We start from the raw sequence: 21,685 nt of genomic DNA, 5'->3' as shown, positions 1-21,685 counted from the left end.
AGACACATCGGCAAATATAATAAGAACATAGTCGAGGAGCTACCAACGTACACATTGAAACGTAAAACGCGTTACGGTAAACATCAAACGGGTCCTTACAGTACAAAATACGAATCTGTGTATACAATCGTCAAATATTCATTACATATAGCTATACTACGCGTGTCCTGGTGCTAGAAGGTCCTATGTCGAACGAGCTCATGTCGCCTCATATAACTCTAGTTGTGACCCGCGCCTTCGCTCGCGTTTTATGGTCTGGTGAGGTGTTGGCAAATTTCATTAAATTCGACTCAGTGATTCGGTGAAAACCCAACAGATAGAAATAGACAGACGTGCCTTTATGCGTTATATGTTGGTATACGATTAAAGCTTATGACGTTTGAGCACTATTGAGTTTATTGTTTTTGGAAATGTGTTTTTCGTCTCACTTCAAATGCACTTTGGCCCTTCTAGCACCAGACCACAGATAACGTCGGCTTGATTTCTTTCCGACTCGAGTTTGTTAAATCTACGTAAATATATTACTCGAATTTGGTGTTACACTTTAGAACGAATCTATCGAATATAATTATTGTTTAATAAAGCAATTATTTAATATCAAACGTATTTTATGTATAAAATTCGGAAGCGACTTTTCTGTTAAATGACAACTTTTTTATTTTATCATACGACATGTGGCTGAGATCACGACGAACGGGAATATAGTTAATGTTCGTTTAAACTTTTGAAGTTCATTCGTTTTGTAAGATCAGGGCACCGAGTTACATCGAGAGTAATACGTCGAACGTCGAGGCTACGAGCAGTACGAGGAGGGGGATCCGGAGGGGCGAGAGGCCGGCGACGAGGCCAGCGCCGGTCGGAGGTCAACGCCTCCACGAGCGGTCCTCCTCGTCCTCTTCGTCCTCGTCGAAGCGCAGCAGCGGGTCCGACGATGGCTCCTTCTGATTCTGGAAACGATTACAGATTTAAGGGTACATGTTGGTATCGTCGAAGGAGTAAGACAGACTCAATTTATTGGCTCGAACAATATTAAGAGAATATTGTAACGAAATTTGCTCGAAATACTCTCAGATTTATTATGTTTTTCCGTCTAGGACGGACAATGGCGCTCTGAGACGTATTAACCATTACATCCCCACTAATCATGGTTACACTGGCTCATAACGGCGCTAGATGGCGCTGCGGTACAACAAATCATTATATCGTCTCTTTATATATGAAAAGACGTCTATATAATTTTTGCTTTCGTCTCTCACTTGACCGAGAAGGTTGTGTGACCACAGAACGCTACATTAGTGGTTGCGATGGCTCCGAATATACACACACAGACAAACGCGAACGCCAGGGCGTCGCACGCGCATACCTGCACCTCCTTGTGGTCGGCGGCGGAGTCCCCGTTGTGCGCGGCGGCGGCGCCCAGCGCCTTGCCGTTGGTCACCCACGTGATCTGCGGAGAGGCCAGAGTCAGTCCACGTCAGCCTCAGCCGGCGGATACGAGTCGGGAGTGCCGAGAGCGCGGCTCACCGAGAGCGTCCGGTCGTTGTAGTGTCGCGCGCGCAGCAGCGCCTGCTCGGCGTGCGCCCTGGCGCGGTACTGCACCACCAGCTCCGGCACCGACAGGTTCACCTCCTTGCCCGTTATCTCGCCGAATTGCTGCGGACACGCGGCGCGTTATGGCGATGCGTTACGTTACGTGACGGTACGATACGAGCGGGCCGAGGCCGGCAGAGGCTACCGACCGCGAAGTGCGCCTGCAGCGCCTCCAGCTCGTCGGGCTCGAAGCCGGACACCAGCAGCGCGCGCGGCCGGTGGTCCACCGACTGGTTGACGCTGAAGGCCTTCGCCGCCGCGCCGCCGCGCGAGTAGCGCATCGCCGCGTTGAAGCGCCCGCCTCTGCGCAGGGGAGGGTTAGCCGATGCGGCCGTACAAATACTCATTGAGATAGTACCATTATAATATATAATATGAAACTCTATATAGAGTGTCTTACCTAAGTTTTCTCTTCACGATACGATAGCTTGAAAGAATAAAATATAAGTTCTAACGTTACAAGAGTTAACACGATCATTGTCAAAACCCGTGCGCACGCGCACGCCTCCTAACGCGACATCTCTTATCCTGTACTGATCTATCCTAAGCATAGGTTTGGCCGTTCACACGCATTTCGACCTTCGAACAGCCATGAGCTTATTATTTTTGTTTATAATTCTAGACTGTGGCAGTGAACATGGTAATCATCGAGATCAATAAATATAAAAATTAAACATCCAGACAGTCATTGAAGTCTCACTAATAGTTTAAGTAGCTTATTCATTTAAACAACATTGTCAAATTTGACTTTTAAAGCAACGAATTGTAATATTGATGAAATTCTATTAAAATTAGTTTAACACAGTGTGTAAACCAACGCGGAATTCTTGAAAAAATACCCTTTATACAATAGTTACGTATAAATTTTACTTATTTCTTGTATTTCATTACAATGACTGACATACATAAAAATATATATACATAAATAATGATACACAATATAGAAAATATTATAACAACCGATACTCAATGAAAGGATGAAAAGGATGAAGCAAAGGATGAAAAAAAATTGAATATAAATAATGTTCCAATTTTTAAGAACAAGCATGTAATTATGGCAACGTTAATCATTTATTAAATTATGTATTTTTTTTTATTTCAATATAATATTTTGTTATTGAGCATCAATTAATTACAATGGCGAAACTAAGCACACATTTTTTTGCTGTCTGTACTTAAATGTTGATAACATTAAAGTACAGACGGCAAAATAAAAATTTCCCTACATATTTGGGAATTTTAGGTGTGAGAGTGAGAAGTGCAATGTAAGAGTGAGTGTTATAGTGTAGCGATGACGGAGACAGCGTTAGAGAGAATAATGAAAGTGTCAGCGAGATGGCGGTACGACGTATTTAAGTGTAACGTAATCTTTTGTAAAATCGAAGGAAATAATACAAATTGTGAATATTTCGTGGTTTCTTTCAACCCTATATGGTATGTATGCTACATAGACATTATATCATTTGGCTTAAAATATAAAAAAGTACATAAATATATACGCAGTTGCTCACTAACCTCGAGTGCGTTCTTAGTCTTCCGGAAAACGTCGGGAACTGCAGCGCCATCTGACGTCTCATCTCTGCTATATTCTTCGCTAACTCCGACACATCTTGACCCTCCTGTTATGCGACAAGAACGAATTACAAGTTTTCATTTGTAATATTTAAACAAAGACTCTTTACTATAGAATTAAGAATGAAAAAAAATTATAAACACAAATTAAGCACATGAAAATTCAGTGGTGCCTGCCTGGGTTTGAACCCGAAATCATCGGTTAAGATGCACGCGTGCTAACCCCTAGGCCATCTCGGCTCTGTTAGCATGTTAGCTGTACTTAAGTCTACTTGAATAAAGTATATCTTTTTATTAATACTAGTTACCTGTTGTTTTGTTATAATATCTAATTCAGCATCCAAAATATCCTTTTGTACTTCCTGTAACGTTTTCGGTTTCTTTGCGTTCATCTGAAAAAACAAAACGCATATTTTTTACATATAGTCATAAACTATAGTTATGTGCAGTTTAGTTACAGCGCTTTATACAAAAAAAAACATACATATAGACAACACGCATACAAACTCAATCAGCCAACAGAACAAAGACAGTATATATTAGTACAATTTGAAAAGGAATAAAATCGATTTTAAAATCGATTTTATTTAGCATACTATAAGTTATTTTAATCTGTGCTTTTAAATAAGTTACTTGAAAATCAAAAAAGGAGAACTCTGCTATAATCGTAATTTAACATGAAACAAAATTAGATAAATACTTAAAACAAAATCGAAACGATTGTACATCGCTCTATCGTAAAGTAGTAAAATATGATATTAATTTCCAAAAAATCATCAACGCAATACGTCGCTTATGTCACTTAAGTCATTGTTCTTTTGGATGTGTATAGAGAAACCAAAACCGCATTAATCGTTATATTCCACACCGGATGGTAGAAATTGTTACCATTGATTAGTGGCGACTTACAAGTTTTTTTTTTATTCACAAACATAATATTAATTTATTTTTATTTGACAATATGTACAGTACCAGTCCGACAGACCGATGTTGTCGTGTTTGGGTAAACATAAAAATTGTTGGATAGGAAGTTGATTGCGCAGCGCCATCTAGTGACGAGTTACGACAGAGTAAAACTTTTCTATGAAAAATTACATACATATACACACCAATTTCATGGTAACGGTTAAACAATTTTAAAGTTTATAAATACATTTTTATAAACATGATTTAATATATTAAAACTAATGTCCAAACTAACTGTATAAACTTAGCCTGAGCTGTATTTTTAAAGGGAACATTTTGTAACGGAAATTTTTAACATATTAACTCTCGATTACCCCCCAAATCCTTGCCTTGATGCCGTATCGATTCATTGGTTTGCCGTGTCATTCTTACCCATGTTGAAAGTTGTAAACAATAACAATTATTAAACAATAAGATAACAAAAACCCCTCAGAGTTGATCTTGGTTCATTTTCTTCTCGGAAACGATATGAGAATTTATTTTAATAGCAATCAGTGTAGTCTTCTTCATATGATAAATGATTTATAATCAAACAAAAATTTGGGAATCAAATGTGTTAAATCCAAAGCAAATATTTACGTAAATATATAGTTATGTGACACTCCCTTTTTTATAATATAGTTGGACAGACTGGCAAAGGGGCCATCTCATGGTAAGTGGTCACCGCCAATAGACATTAGCATTGTAAGTAATATTAACCATTCCTTACATGACCAATGCGTCAGAAAGTTTGGAACTACTATGACTATGGACTAAAAATATTATACTACACACGTATTTAACCAAGTTTTAACGACAAATCTAAGGTTAAGCTAGATGACTACGCTTCCTAATTAAACTAACTAATTAATCAATCTGTTACAATCGTAGAACAAATACTCGAGTATAACTCACTTAACGATACAGCATTTCAAAATACTAAATCTATATAAATGTATTTATGTGTGTGTGATGTATTATGCTCCGGAACAACAACAAACCGGAACATATCAATAATTATTATTATGTCCTAGTTGTCGCCCGCAGCATGGCTTACATTTTAGGGGTTGGTTGTCACTTGGTTGTGTTAGGCAAAAAAAGTAGCCGATGTCCTTCCTTGGAGTTCATCTTTGCTTCATACCAAATTTCATCAAATTCGGTTCATTGGTTTGGCAGTGAAAGAGCGACAGACAGACAGAGATACTTTCACATTTATAATATTAGTATAGATTAAGATCAGAACACTATAACTGTGTATATCGTCTGATATATTTTTAAATATTTAAAATGCGTCACTCTAATGGTGTCAAAAATTATTATATATATATAAAGAACAAAATATAACGAAATAAATGATGTGTATTTATGTACATATATGTTTAGATTAGTTATAACACGAATAAACCAATATATTGAAGCTGCCTATTCGCCGACATACAAATTAATTAACTATGTTAAATGTATATAAGTAGAAGATATTACATTACATGATAATGAAACTTTTAGAAGCGAGTGCGTTTTATATTGATAAAAACGATCGTAACGATCTGCGCATGCGCCGAATTCCTCCTACCTGCGTCTCTCACACTTATTTAAACTGTCCCTATTCGTTAAGTCTATCCAATGTCAAAATGAAAAACATTTAATTAATAAGCTTATTCTTAATTTTAAGTTTCCAATTTGTTATTGCCATGTATTTTTATTTTGTATTTAAATGTTTTTTTGCTTTATAGTGCACGCTGTTGTCTCCTATAATTGAAGGAGCAAACAACTTGTAACCCTTATAATGTTTTATTTTAAGAATATTTATTTAGTGTGTACCTTTTGTTAAAGGCTCATAAATTAATTAATTAAACTGATCGGCTGTCGTAATGGGCCTGTAGTTGGAAGATGTTTGTGTTTTATTGTTGAATATAAATTCAATTTGGAGTCCACGGCCAGACTATTGACGTTTGAATAATAATAGTCCAAAGGATCATAGCCGAATCTACGACTTTCGCGAAGTTTAAAACTATTATGTCTTCTTATTGGTGGAATAAATATAATATATACTCTATTATCAATCACAAGAAGAGAAAAGCCGAAACAACAACATTTGACAGCAAAATTGACGCGATATCATTGGTCGAGAGCTTGATTAATCTATGATATTCACTATGGATTTGCGAAAAAATGGCGTTTTGAACGTCGACGAAACTTTTATCGGAATTTTGGAAGTAAAATTATATTAGTTAAGTGCATTAGTGTTGTATTATAAGTAAAGATATATTAATCATAAACTCATAGTAGGGCACAACATAGCTGAGTTATTGGCAAATCTCAAAACGTAAATCTAAGGTTTGTTTGTCTTTATTCCTACTTCGATTGGAATTAGCTATAAATATTAATACAAGTTATGAAAGAAAAAAAAAACTCAAAAAACATACGAAACAAGACAAGCGGTAAAGTTTAAAGCAAACAGAAAAATCAGGCCGAACGAAACATTATTTAATTATATGTGCCGAACAAATTCTTCAAATTAAAATTAACAGTATTATAAATCAACCCTTACTGTCAACGTTTTATTGACATTGTATCCTTTGGATAACTTTATTTGGTTACGATTTACATTTATATTATAGAATCGAGAACTTTATAGTCTAAAGTACCGATGTCAGTAACCACCTCTACCTCTTAAAATCTATTTGAAATTTGCATAATTCTATTTAGACGTTGAAGGCTATATATTTTCATGTTACCCTTAATAGCGGTTCGTAGGAACGCATTATATTTTAAACTATTGTGAAACCGAAAATATAAACCGCAATGTGGAACCACAGTAATGCCCAAATATCCGAGAATATCTTGGTTCGCTTTTTAATATAATAAACTACGCTTCTTCTTTGACAGAAGCTTCATTTCCTTTTGAGATTTAGAGTTCTGGATTTCTACCAGATTTATAGTCAATCCACAATCATGTTGTTTCGCATGTAAATCTCTCTCGTGTATATCCCAACCAATCCAAATTGAAGCAAGGTGGAATAAACTCCAAACCTTGATCAAACGAAAAGAGGCTTTAGTCCAGCAGCGGAAGATTCACAAGCTGTTACTGTACGTCTACTTTTTCATCAACATAAATGACGACATGATCATGGTACCCCACTAATGTACCCCCCCAAAATCTCATAAAATGGCAGATGGTACCCAAAATTTATAACTAAAAAAACTAAGTGAGAAAAATGATTGATATATTTTTCAGTGCAATGTAATAATCCCGATGTTTTAGAGGATAGTTCGTACGCATGGGATGCATGTTTAGCGTAATAACTTAAAAATACTTATAAAATTTAATGATATATATTCGTACTAAACTACAGGCCCATGTGACGTCACATCTTGGTTCTCACGCTCAGGGGCGCATTGGGGATGTAAGGAATGGTTCCAATATCTTACCGGACCATTATCTACAGGCAGGTGGCTGACCGATTAGCAACGCTATAAAAAATATTATATGTTCTTACCTAAATCGATATATGTATTTTAAAGGCGCCGTTAAAATATTTATCTATTTGTACGACTTATATCTCGAAAATGACCTTCTCAAGCAAAACGTTAGCAAAGAAAATATTTCGAACTATAATAACTATCCAACTCTGGGAAACCGAAAAGTATTTATGATTTAAGCAATTACGTCTATGTAGGTATCGATGTGAGTGAAGTGGTCACCACCGCTCATAGACAATGGCGCTATAAGAAATATTAACCATTCCTTAGCTCGCATACCGAGTGCTATTGCTTGGCGGTAGAATATGTGATGAGTGGGTGGTACCTACCCAGACGGTCGTGCACAAAGCCCTACCGTGTTCGCGTGTGTCCGTATCAACAGATCGGATACAACTCTATTCGACCGACTATACCTATAAACGTTAGATGACTACTAGCATTCCTTCTATATCTTATTAACACGCATACGTTTAACGTATCAGTATATTTTTCATCGAAAATGACATGTTAAAGAACATTGTATATACAAATGTGTAACATACACTGACGTGCACGTTGCCGTGTTTCATGCAACGACATCGATCCGTCGAAAGTCAACTCTATCTCAAAATGCAATGCATAGACATGTACACGCGAAACGAGACGTCAAGTCTGGCAAGTGAGTCGGATATGAGGGTGCGTGCGAGTACAGAGTATGAGTCGAGTGCAAGGCGCATGCGCGGCCCGCCGGTACCTGCTCGAGTTGCAGCCGAGACATCGATCTTGACACGGACTCGTCCTGTGTTGTTATAAGAGTAGCTATTTTATTACATTTATTATTTCTTTAAAAATAACCAAAAGTTTAACAGAAAAAAAATAAAACATTGAAATCAATATTTGTTATTTTGTTTAAGACCAGCAACGGAGGCTCTGTATATATTTTTACACAATCTATGCTACGCTGGGCTCGGACTCAGTGACTCCCCCCCCCACTGACCTGCATCTGCTTCAATATCCCCTGGTTGGCGACGAGCTCCTTCCGCAGCTTCTCGATGCCCTCCTGCATCGTGTTGATCGTCTTCATCAGGACAGCTTTGTGTTGTTCCGTTACGTTTCCTGAAATACATCAGTACGTTGAATTAGATACCATTACTATACATACAATACGTCTCAGTGCCGTCTACATTAGTTAGGTGTTTTTTATTTCAAAAATGGTGTCTGTTAGTTCTATTAAACACCCTTTACAACGTTATCGCACCACCAACTTTGGGATCTGAGATGTTTTGTCTCTTGTGCCCGTGGTTACACTGAATCCCTCACCTTTAAAACCGGCACACAACAATACCAAGTATTGTGTGATTAGTGGGTTGTTCTCACCCAGACGGGCTTGCACAAAGGCCTGCACTAAGTGAAATCTTATCGTTGATTCGATAGCAAGATTCAGTAAAGGGATACAAAAAAGTTCAAAGAATCAATAAGAATAAGTTCTGAGATGAATAAAATACAAATATTTGTGTTGTTAGTGAGAATATTTTGGTATTAAAAACAGTTTGAAATTAGTCCACGTATAAATCAATCGTCACAAGCAGCCGGTGCGTTCTCGCACGATACTTAGCTACGAAACAACTAGAAATTGGTGTGGTCTGTGTATTGTATTAGGACCGGCCGCTGGTCCGCACTCACCGGACTCCAGGCTCTGTATGAGCAGCTGCTGGTGCTGCAGCTGCGTCTGCAGCAGCTTGTGTCCGCGGCGATGCGCCTCCACCATCTGCAGGCCGCCGGCGCCCGCCTTGCCCAGCGGCTTGCCGACCACCGCCGTCGTACCGTTGCCCGTCTCCTTCGCCTGGGAGGAAACGATTGGTGTAGTGCAACTTATTTTTAATAATAACGGCTCCCGTAAATATATAAAATCTATTTCATTCCAATGATAAGAGGGTAACGATATTTTGGTGAATCTTGGGACAAAATTAAGTGTTGAAAAAAATAAAAATATTTTATGGTCCCTTAGAATTATATTGTAGAACCAGTACGACTCAAGAAGCGACGAAGAGCAAATCTGCTAGTGGGAAGGTTGAATGTTGTATCGTAGACCAGACAAATCTCACCTTCTCAGCCTGTTTGACGTCGGCGGTCGCTTTGATGTTGTCTCTGTTAATTAACACCTTATTGTGGGACATGAGATGATTCTGTCGATCCGCTTGTTTGTTCGCCTTTTGACCGCCGGGCGCCGTATTCTCTTGTTTGTTCTGTTAAAAATTTTTTTTTTTTTTTAGCTTTAGCAGCCCCTAAATGTCCCACTGCTGGGGTAAAGGCCTCCTCTCCCTTTGAGGAGAAGGTGTGGAGCATATTCCACCACGCTGCTCCAATGCGGGTTGGCGGAATACACATGTGGCAGAATTTCGTTGAAATTAGACACATGCATGTTTCCTCACGATGTTTTCCTTCACCGCCGAGCACGAGATGAATTATAAACACAAATTAAGCACATGAAATTTCAGTGGTGCCTGCCTGGGTTTGAACCCGAAATCACCGGTTAAGATGCACGCGTTCTAGCCACTGGGCCATCTCGGCTCTTAAAAAAAATATATATTATATTTAAATGGCATTGAAATGTTCCAATGCTAAACAAAGGACTATTCACCTGAAGAAAAAACTTCAGCAGCTGATTCTACCACATTGATTTATTATGGGTTCGTTTTAAATTATCGGCGTGTATTAGTGCGTTGCGCTCGTTCTTACGAGATACCTAAAAGACGTCACTCACCTCAGGGTTGTGCCAAAAGACTTTAATGAATCTATTATTGAGCACCGCTTCAGTGCTCTTGTAGGCAACGTTCGCTTCCGTTGGAGTTGAAAATGTGATGAGAGCTGCTTCGTGATCTCCCTCGTAACAGACCTGTGAATCAAATTATCAGGAAATTAATTTATCTATTACATATAATAAAATTGGAGTGTCTGTTTGTAATATTAAAATAACCCATTTTTACTAAATGCATATGTATGTATACACGGTACATATACCAAAATAACATTTTTTTCATATCTTGTCTGTCTTGTGTGTTTGTTCCGGCTAATCTCTGGAACGGCTGAACCGATTTTGACGGGACTTTCACTGGCAGATAGCGGATGTAATAAGGAGTAACTTAGGCTACTTTTATTTTAGAATTATTTATATGATAAAAATAAAATCACGCTACAATATGCAATTAACTTAAATTCAAACAACGCGCACGAAGTCACGGGCGCAGCTAGTTTAAAAATATCTTTCAGACAGATTACAACTTTAGCGAAATTCCTTTAGAGAGACACAGTTGACTGGCAACTGTGCAGACAATATTATAATTGTGGTGTGTAACCTTATATTGATTTAATGATGTCAGTCATGTTTAACTGTCAAATTTGACAGTTTATCTTGGAGGACGAGGAGGAATCTCCTCTTGCCATTGAAATGGACTATAAGGTCGAATATTTAATACAATTTAAACATTATTTTTAGTAACATTTTACTGTAGATAAATAATTTACCCGAGGGCTATTATAGTGCTATTATAGTCTTTGATACATATCTCTCTAGTAACCAGTTTATATATAGTCTTGTCCACCCACAAAAGGACGAAAGCCAAATAAACAACATTTGACATTGGAGTGATGTGATATCATTGGTCGAGAGCTTGAATCCATGATATGGATGGATTTGATGGACTTGAAGTAAAATTAAAGTGGATGTAAGTAGTTAAGTGTAATAGTGTTGTATTATAAATAGAGATATATTAATCAAGAACTGATTGTTACTTCTAATCTTCATTCCTTCTTTGCTTGGAATAGACTCTAGAGTTAGTACGACCGACAGTACGGCTTACCTGTATATTAACAATTTTCCCAAACTTGCTGAAATGACTGTCCAAGTGTTTGATCTCGTTCAGGCCCGGGGGAACCTTTTTCACTTCGAGCGAGCAGTTCGCCGCGTTAGCGGGCAGAGGAGGTCTTGGGGCACCTGATATATATAAATATAAATCTAACTGCTGGTCATAGTCCATTATATATATCCATAGGTAAGCGAGTGCCGTAGCGGTATAATATATATAGGTAAGCGTCATACCGAGCCTGTTGTACTCGAAGCCCTTCTTCCCGGAGCCGTGCCTGGGCGGCGGCGGTGCAGGCGCGTCGTGGCGCACCCTGCGGACAGCACGGGACGGGTCAGTACGGGTCGGACACGGCCAGCGGCGGGCCGGGCGGCCGGGCGGCACTCACCTGGGGATGGGCACGAGCTCGCGCGGCGCGAGGCGCGGCGGCGGGTGCGCGGGCGGCGCGTAGCCCACCACGCCGGCGGCCCAGATGTCGGGCGCGGCGGGGTTGTACTCGCCGCACGGGCCGGGCACGGGCACGGGCAGCGGCGGCGGCAGCGCCAGCACGCGCGACAGCGCCGCGTCCTCCAGCACCACGGGGTCGGCGCCGTGGTCCCACTCGCACAGGTCGCCGCGCATGCAGTAGCCCTTCACTGCGGGCCCGGCGGGTTACATTTTAGCCGACTCATATTTTTATGCGACTCTACTCGTTTCAATGAATCTACTTCATATTTAAGGGCAATCTATCCATTTTTAAGCCCGCAGAGATATCGAGATAGGAGGCGAGTATCGTCTACGTGCTAAGTCATAGTGCTCGTTAAAATACAGTCTCACCGTCAAAGTCTCGACAGCGGCGCCTGTAGGCGTCTGCGTGGTCCATGCGTGCGCCGGGGGGCGACATGGAGCGGTCCCGCGACCTGCGGATGGAAAACAATTATCTTATGTACTACTATTTGACTTACAAACTAGCTTCCGACTTTGATATACATAGTTACATTTAGCAAAAATAAAATTGGTACATAAAAAAATTTAAACCGAGTAAATAAAAAACAATACAAGTTTCCATCTGTAAAAACGATAAATCGACACGACAATCTTAAAAAAAACCTTTTTTTTTTTTCATTTTATTTTTTTTATAAATGGGCCGGCAAATGGGATGTCCCTTGTGCCTTCAGATACACTGATTCACTCACCCTTCAAACCGGAACACAACAATACTGAGTACTGCTGTTTGGCGGCAGAATAAATGAGTGGGTGGCACCTACCCAGATGGGTTAATTTCAACTATTTCCATCAATTTCCACCCATCACCAAATGTCCTTGGAGAGGTTATCAAGTTTAAAGTTACCAAGAACGACACACACCCCCCCCCCTCCACTTTCTTCTTGAATATAATTAAAAAAGCTAGCCACTATTCTTGACTCACCGATCTCGATCCCTAGACCGCGAGATCCGGTCCCTGTGCTCCCGGTCCCGCGACATCCTGTCTCGCTCCATGTCGCGCACCACGCGCACTCTGTCCCTCTCCCGGTCCAGCTCACGTTCCCTTAACGTCGGAGATCTTGACCTTGAAAACGTATAACAAATAACAAACAATGTTAATCAAATAACATTAAGATTTGAAATAACTACGATTTATTATTAATAATGTTTTCAATGTGTAAATTCAGACAAATTGTGTCAAGATGATGATATACAGGAACAAAACCTGAAGGTAGTATGCGTTAGTACGGTCAACAGAATAAATTCCTTTTTTTATTATTACTCTGGTGGACAAAAGCACGGAAAGCTTTACCTTGCCTTTGACTTAAACGAGGTGTTACTTAAGCATGAGATTGTGTCTAGCATGGAACTAACCGCGATCTGCTCCCGTGCCGGTCCGCGTTGGCGGGCGGCGGGCTTCTGTTCCGATACCGACCGCGGGGTGACGGTGATCGTGATATCGGTCTCCTAGGAGGAATAAACGACTAAAAATATGCTAGAACATTTAATATTAAATATACTTCCTATATATACGATTGATTACTTAAAAATATTAATTTAAAAAAAATGTTTTGTTTTAACAATTTTATTACAAAAATTCTAAGTCACATTTAAATATTCATTATATCCTGCAAAGAAGTTATTCAAATAACGATATAATTAATCTAAATAGTGTGTTTGCCGCCACACTATTTTCTAACAAAAAAAAAAAAAAACATGTACTAGTACGAGAAATTAAACATAGTACAGTTAGCAAAAAAACTATTCAACGTATAATTCGAAGTTCACGTCTTCGTAACAATTCTTTTACATGTCCTTCTTTATAAGTAGTAATATTCTTAAAACTTACCCAAAAATAACTAAACTAATGCATCTTGCATGCAGCTTAATATTGAGACTATTTTTTAAGATAGATAAATGACACTTTATATAGACAAATCTTTTGTACGTAACTGAACTCCGATAACAGATGATCCGATTATGATGAAAATTAGCGTAGCTGCTTTATTTGATACATTTTCGATTTTAAAATGAACCTTATAAGCAGATGAATAGTTACAATATCTTGGACATTCGAATTTTTTGTGTAATTATCCAACTACTATACAAGGGGAAGCGACACGTGCGCGTACGAATGATTTTGTCGGCATTTATTATACGGCCCATTCCAATCGAAGGAGTAAAGATAAACAAACCTCACGCTACTAATATCCACTTTAATTTTACTTGCAAAGTTCTGAATCCAAAAACGATTACCAAAGATCAATTATCCAAGATCTCGACCAAAGTTTTTTGTTTATCTTCACTCGCCTCGCAGTCGGGCTAGGCGGTTGGTGCGGTTAGTGCGGTTAGTGCGTCGGGGGGGGGGGGGGGGGCATGGGGGCGTTAGTGTGTTAGTAGTACCTGGCGCACCTGCGCTCGTGCTCGTGCGCGCGCCGGCCGCGCCCGCGCCGCTCCCACGAGCGCGAGCGGCGTCGGCGGCGCTCCTCCTTGTCGCGCAACTGCAACACCACGCACACACATCACTTGGATATTATAGACTATATTCATAGGCATCGTATGAATCAAAGAAGCTGGCTTTATTCTTAATTTACATTCAATGTTTCTAGTTCACATACTTTTCAATCCACGCTCAGGGAAGACACTCACGCGAGTGAGATATAATAAATAGTTTTAACGACATCAATACACCTAACCTAACGTAACAACCAAGAAATTACGTTCCCTGTGGCTTTAATTACACTTACAATTATAATCCTTACATATTTGACTACCGTGTATGAATATATGCCCACTTGAGAAAGTTTTGAAGGAGATACGTTCATACATATCCATATAGCAGAAGTAAGCTTCCTCACAATGTATTTTCACAATGCTGAGGACGACATATTTTACATAAAATATATATGATAGTCTATTTAAATTTACCGAATCATTTCTTCTGTCTCTTCTCCTGGGCGGGTCGACTGGTTCTTCTAGAAGTTCAGTTGGCAACACCTGTGATGAAACAATTAATTTAATTAATTTATATTTATCCTCGGATTAACGCATTTGCACTATAATATCCTTTGAGAACTTTAAATAAGTTTTTTATAGTTTTTCTTCGGTGGGAGCTTCACTTATAGTTCTGTAAAATGACAATTCAAAATAGCTCGTAAAAGCCTACTTGTATAGAGTATATTTTTATTTTTATTTCTTTTACGAAAAAAAATCTTGGTCATAAAAAAGTTCCCCTGATAATATTCTCAAGCCAAAGAGAGAACTTAGTCAATCTACCGGTGACATCACACCAAGTTTTATCTGGGATATCTCTAGCGCAAGGTAAGGGACCGCAGGGAGCCGACCGACCTTGACCAGCGTCTGCTCGTGGTGCGGCGGGCCCCGCGCGCGCGGCACCACGGTGCGGTGCGCGCCCGCGCTGTCGGCGCGCGCCCGCACGGCCGGCGCTGCGGCGACTGGAACGGGCACGTCTGCATTAATATTCTTGTTTTATCTTCATTTATACGATAGATGAGACATTTATAATGTCACCTATTTGGAACATGAATGCTGTCATTGTTTCTTAAGATTTTTTTTTCTATTTATTGTTATTTTGGTTTCAGATTAAGTGAGCTTTTGTCAGGTGTGTATATACATGTATGTATATACATACATATATATAAACATCATATATTATAATTTACCGTGGTTTTCCTCTTCGATTTCTTTCTCGAGCACCACCGGCTCCGGCTGTGGTGACGGTTCTTTTTTCTCACTATCATTGTCAGCGTGTTTGAGGTACTCCTGATTCTCGAGAGTCTTGAACAGCATGTCCACAAAGGGTTTTGTCTCTGAGGAATACATATTAGTTATAAATTTGCCATCACTGTGATACTTGATAATAACGCCAAACAGACATTAAGGAAACTTGGGTAGTAGAATGTTTAACACTTGTATCAAAACAATAATAATGTTCGCCTGAACGATTTCGGTCAGCGCCGCCATACTCAATTCTAAAATGGCCAACTACCCAGGAACAGGAAATAATTTATTGTGCTCCAGTATGCGTGCAAACCACCACAAATTTAACTATAAGACGAGTAAACCTGGAACAAATCCCGACCAAATTTAAAGGGGCGAACAGATGTGATGAGAATTTTTTAGCAGTTAGAACTTCGCAAAAATAATTGAAGTTTACGAAATAATTCAGTCTAGATAATAAATTCGCCCCTCATCTTACTAAGATCTTTAGGTTTAATAAAGTCTCGGCGGGATCAGTCAAAACAACGAACTACGCTGATTCTCCATTCTCTCTCTCTCTCTCATTAAATCATTCTGTCTCACTATCAAAATCAAATTCAAACAAATTCAACCAATGGGAGCTTACCTTGCTGTAGGAACACATCGAGCTGATCCAGCATCCCGTCCCGGAGCTCATCGAGTGGCTTGTCTTTCTTCACCAACGCATAAACGTACTTGGCGAGTGCCGGTGGATCTGCATCACATCTGAAAATGTCATTATAAATAATGATTTATACTTACATAATATAAATTAAAAAATTTAAACTTTCTTGATGTTTACGTGACTAGAGAAGTGTTATGTAGCTATGTATATTATTTACTTAAATCCACCATTAATATATACTCTATTCCAACCATGAGAGGAGAAATTGACGCTATATCATTGATCGAGATTTATGGTCTTGATTAATCTATAATATTCACTATGGATTTGCGAAAAAAATGCGTTTTGAACGTCGATGAAACTGCTACCGGAATTTTGGAAGTAAAATTAAAGTGGATATAAGTGGTTAAGTGTAATAGTGTTGTATTATAAATAAAAATATATTAATCATAAACTCTCAGTAGTGCAAATACGTAAATCTAAGCTTGTTTATCTTTATTCCTACTTCGATTGGAATAGGCTACATGTATGTATACTCCGTTCCACCATAACTCGTGTTAAATACCTTGACATGTTTGAACATATGGAGTATTGTTATAATCCTGACAACACTCCGAGTAACGCGGTACATTTTTTTATTATTTGTTAATTATTATTGATGTTTTAATGAGACATTCATATTTGTCACATTACACTGCATGTCCGAGCACTTATCATCATAACGAGGTCATATTTGGCTACTACCCGACATAGGCAATTTGGCACACTGTTTTAGCCTGATTTTCAGATTTAGTTTTTGGGAGGGTATTTATTTTTTGTTGATAGTGTTAAAAAAAAATTTTTTTTATTGGGTCACATAGGAAGGTCTTTATATATGGAACCAAAACCTAGTAGTCTTCAAAATTTAATTAAGTTTGTTTCCTCAACCGTACCAATCAATCTCTTTCGTGTCTTCTCCATCCTGCGTGGCATTGGCGAATAAATCTGTGCCCTGTCGGCGCAACTCAAAGCCATTAAACTAAGAATTGAATTAAAAACCTAGTAGGACTAGTACTTATGTCAGATAGAAAGTTAGAAATAATTAAATTCCAAAAGTTAAATCATATACCTACATACTTTTTTGAGACAATGTAATTCTGACTTAACGAGGTGTAGGCTAGGTAATAAGGCTTATCAAACCTACCTGGGTAGAAACATTAATAATCTTACAAATTTAAACTACACAGCATGCATCTGCCTTCTATATAAAATAAAATATAATGAGACATCAAAATGGTTGATAAATCAAATAACAATATCTTTATAATTCGTGTGTTTATGTGTGTGTTAGTGATAATGAATTTGTCCTACTTTCAATCTATGTGTCATATAAGTTTTCGAGACATTTTAATTTATAACTCAGGAAGACCACAAGTATTATAACTATATTTTTCAATCTTATCGTTTTTTTATTTATAGATAGACGAAAGCAATACCCATAAACAATAATGCTGTAAGAAATATTAACTATTGCCTACATCACCTACCTAGGAAACTAAGATGTTATGTCCCTTGTGCCTGTAGTTACACTGGCTCGCTTACCCTACAAATTGAAACATAACAATACAGAACTGCTGTTTGAAGCTAGAATATTTGATGAATGGGTGCTGTTGGTACCAGACACTTGCACAAAGCCAAACCACCAAGAAATTTTTTAATTATTACACTTGGTTGTCTATCTATTAAAGATAATGCATGGTGAGACTACCTGTAAGTAGTAGAACCTTGATAATTTGAAATGTAATTTTTTTTTAAAATTTTGTATGTGATATTGCGTCTACTGTTGGTTGTCCTAATGAAATTAAAATAAAATATAGAGGCATGGGCTAGAGCAGTAATACCAAACAGTTTAAAACAGAGTATACATTATACATTTTAATACACCTGTAATCATATTTTTCGACCCATTGTGTAATTATTCTACTAGTTTAAGATATCCTTTGTTTGTCGCCACATTATTTGTTTATTATTACTTAAATAGTGATGCGTATTAATCGCTTATCTGTGTACAACCATATCTTATGTCAAATTAGGTAAAATAATTATCATATTTAGAGATAAAAGAATTACTCTACTCCAACTAGTCTACAGTGTTTGAATTACAACGAAATCATTATAGAACAAAAAAATCAGGTTTCGAAGATATTTCTGTTTATTTATTTATCATTGATAACACCGAAGCTTCCCGACAGCAACTAAACAAGTGAAATAAATTGAATATGGCGAGCAAACAGTGTTGAAAATACTATATATACTGAACTATTTTGTCTTTACATTTTTATACAAAGATAAATAAATACAGTGGTTCGTTTTATAATAAATTTAGGTAAATAATTATCTATGTTTATAATAAGGTTATCATATCAATACACTGGCATTGGTAAACTTCATAGTTACACCACAAAAAATACTTAAGACTTAATTACAGATTCCTTTCAGAGAACTCAGTAAGGAGTTTTAGCTCAGAATCTTTGTCGATGATGAGATTCTTATCTCACTTAGATCAGCTCAAAATAATGTTAATTATAAACCTTTACAGGTACTTTTGAATCGCCATTTTACTCGAATTGTAATAAACGCTTCCACCGGTCAGGAATGTAGATTATCCCAAAAAGAAACAAAACAGAATACAGTATTCAGACAAAATCTACAATTAAATACTAATACTAGTAATATTGTAAGTGTATATCGTTGTCTAAATTATTTTACCAAATATAAGCATAGGAGTAATTGTGAGGATGTCAATTTTATTCATTTTGACAATATTGTTGTCTAAAACTCAGTTTAGTCATACCTAATATCCTGATTAGCATTTATCTAAGCTGATAATGTAAATACGAAATTCTTATCTGTTGCTCACAGCCAAACCACTGAACCTAGGTATGAAGTAAACTCAAACTCCAGGGATACTAGGCTACTTTTTTCACCTGCTGATTTACCCCTAATATGCGAGTGAAGCTGCAACGACAACTTGTATTCCAAAAAAAATTGGTCAACTGTGGTTCCAACTGTTTAAATGAATGCTTATATAAATTAAGTAACATATTTAGCAAAACAATTTATTTATTATCAAATGTTTCTTTATCATAACCTATATCTATACATTAAATAAGTTTAAAATTAAATTACCAACTCTAAGTATCGGAGCTATATATAAAGTAACCATGTGGCAATAAAAACTGTGAACAGTGTAGGTCCGGCTCAAAATAGATGTAATGATTGTGTACTGTAATACCATGTGTGAGTCAATTTTTATTTTAAGCATCGGAATAATGATGTGGGGATGCTTTTTTTTTTCAAAATGAAGTTTTTATGCAGTTTTACAGTTTACAGTGGAGTGAACTGGCAGAAAAGAAAAGCGTTATGACCCCTTCAGGTGTCATTTCCCTCTCTTACTAAAATATATGGTTTTATACTATATTAATTAAACATATTTTTTGCTATTAGCCGAGATGGCCCAGTGGTTAGAACATGTGCATCTTAACTGACTTGAGGGTTCAAACCCTAGCACCACTGAATTATCATGTGCTTAATTTTTGTTTATAATCATCTCTTGCTCTGCAGTGATGGATAACATTGTGAGGAAGCCTACATGTGTCTAATTCCAATGAAATTTTGCCACATGTGTATTCCACCAACCCGCATTGGAGCATTGTGGTTATGCTTTTTATTTGCATGTATAATAACAATTTTATCATTTAATTATTATTGAGTTATTTCCTTGTCTATTATTTAATACATAATATGCAGCAAGAACAACATAATTCCAACCAGGTTTCTCAAGACACCTCTCTTCGTTTTTTCACATAATTTCTTTTCATTAATTTTATATTGGAACCTTATAAAATAAATACCTACTCTACGAATTAGGTTTAGTATAGTTTTAATGACTTTTTAAATGAATAGTACATCTTATAGAATAATAATATGATATTTTTGTAATTAGTTGTCTGATAGATAAAAACTTTTACAACAGATAAATAAAAACTCTAATTGCTAGATTTTGAAAGTAGCGTTAGTTAATTGTAAGAATGTTACCTACTTTGAACATGCATAACACTTTAATTCTTAAATTACTTAGGTAAATTTATTGAGGCAAAATAATTCTTATTTTTAAAGTTTTATTACATTATCAAAGATTTATTGGAATTTAATAATTAAGAGTCGCTGTAAATTCCTAATTTGTGTACACAATATTGTAAAAACAAGTCTCAATAAATATCATTATAATATATAGGTTTAATCATTTTCATTTTATTTAAACTTTTCGAACCATATTTTTTCGGAAGTTTACGAACTTTGATTCATTCAAATGACAGATTTAGGTTATATTATAAAAGGCATTTAATAATTAATTTAAATCTCAAAACTTAGCAAGAAGTAAATTATAGATATAATTTATTACCGATTTTTAAAATTACACAATATATTTTTAGTAAAATACACGTTTTAAAAGTTTGTTTGATAGGAAAGTTGTAACATACTGATAAAAAAAGTATTACGAAATCGAAATGACAACTCGACATTTTTTTTACGATGCTATAGCAAATTTGTATTTTTCATTTTTAAGTTTTTATTTCAAGAAACAAAAAAGCAGAACTAAGTTTTAGCATATTTTGTAACGTGATATACGAAATAAACATGGCGCATCATGTACTCACAGTGGTTCCAATATGGACGTCAACCAACTCTTGAAAGCGTCGGGATTTTCTATGATCATGTTTTATTTAATAAAAAGTATCTCATAAACACATAAAATCCATGTAAAAACACTCAACACAAACTTAAAATTAAATTAACCACCTTAAGTATACTTAAATTCACGCAACTATTTCAGTTCTTTCGCGAATAACTTTCCAAAGTTTTATTTTTGTTCGTCGTCTATATTCCACAGTTGTCAAGACGAATCTGTGGAATGTTGACAGTTTGACAAAAAAAAAAAACCAAGAGATTTTTGTTTATGGCAATATAAATGAAATAAAAATATTGCTATCTACGAAAAGTATTCATAGAATTTTATTTTTTTGCGAATTTAACTTTTTTAATACAAATTAATTAAAATCAAATCTCATTCTAATATAATATAAGTAACATAAAACTTATAAGATTTTATTACATATTAATGAATTTTCCTTTCTGTTTTATCAGAAGATGAAGTTTATTTTATGCAATTTTATTCATGCAATAAAATATATTCTTGTTATGAGGCGTTTTTGCAAACATGTCTGGATAGGTACCACCCACTGGTCAAATATTTTACCGCCAAACAGCAAGACTGAATTATTTAGTATTGTTGCGTTCCGGTTTAAAGCGATAAAGGCAGTATATCGGGCACAAAGGACATAACATCTTACCTTCCAAGATT

General features: G+C 36.9%; 1 protein-coding gene across 5 annotated transcripts; it reads right to left on the bottom strand.

Moving 5' to 3' along the window:
- Positions 1 to 732: 732 nt before the first annotated feature.
- LOC125075035 (RNA-binding protein 26) lies at positions 733 to 21,214 on the bottom strand. 5 transcript variants are annotated; one of them, XM_047686582.1, is made up of 23 exons: positions 20,982 to 21,214; positions 16,264 to 16,382; positions 15,581 to 15,727; positions 15,246 to 15,367; positions 14,826 to 14,894; positions 14,301 to 14,398; positions 13,272 to 13,364; positions 12,841 to 12,981; positions 12,249 to 12,331; positions 11,821 to 12,067; positions 11,669 to 11,745; positions 11,430 to 11,563; positions 10,334 to 10,465; positions 9,675 to 9,815; positions 9,253 to 9,412; positions 8,567 to 8,685; positions 8,324 to 8,368; positions 3,471 to 3,554; positions 3,106 to 3,209; positions 1,740 to 1,893; positions 1,525 to 1,653; positions 1,364 to 1,447; positions 733 to 947 (listed from the first exon to the last, which is right to left on the bottom strand). In XM_047686582.1, exons 1-23 carry the CDS (start codon positions 21,038 to 21,040, stop codon positions 864 to 866), a joined length of 2,625 nt encoding a protein of 874 aa, XP_047542538.1. In that variant the 5' UTR covers positions 21,041 to 21,214; the 3' UTR covers positions 733 to 863. The 5 variants fall into 5 exon arrangements, with proteins under 5 accessions (XP_047542538.1, XP_047542540.1, XP_047542541.1 ...); XM_047686584.1 differs by having other exon boundaries at positions 14,310 to 14,398; XM_047686585.1 differs by having other exon boundaries at positions 13,272 to 13,361; positions 14,310 to 14,398.
- Positions 21,215 to 21,685: the final 471 nt, after the last annotated feature.

The sequence above is a fragment of the Vanessa atalanta genome, chromosome 29, assembly GCF_905147765.1.
Source record: "Vanessa atalanta chromosome 29, ilVanAtal1.2, whole genome shotgun sequence".
NCBI classification, from domain to species: domain Eukaryota; kingdom Metazoa; phylum Arthropoda; class Insecta; order Lepidoptera; family Nymphalidae; genus Vanessa; species Vanessa atalanta.
This window is presented reverse-complemented; position numbering and strand designations above follow the sequence as displayed.

Bases quoted from the DNA above. Each gene is read 5' to 3' on its own strand.
- LOC125075035 (XM_047686582.1), bottom strand. From the start codon at position 21,040: ATGATCATAGAAAATCCCGACGCTTTCAAGAGTTGGTTGACGTCCATA. The intron at 9,816-10,333 runs GTGAGTGACGTC...AATTTTTAACAG, and splicing joins TCTTTTGGCACAACCCTGAG to AACAAACAAGAGAATACGGC. The intron at 9,413-9,674 runs GTGAGATTTGTC...GTTTCCTCCCAG, and splicing joins ACGTCAAACAGGCTGAGAAG to GCGAAGGAGACGGGCAACGG.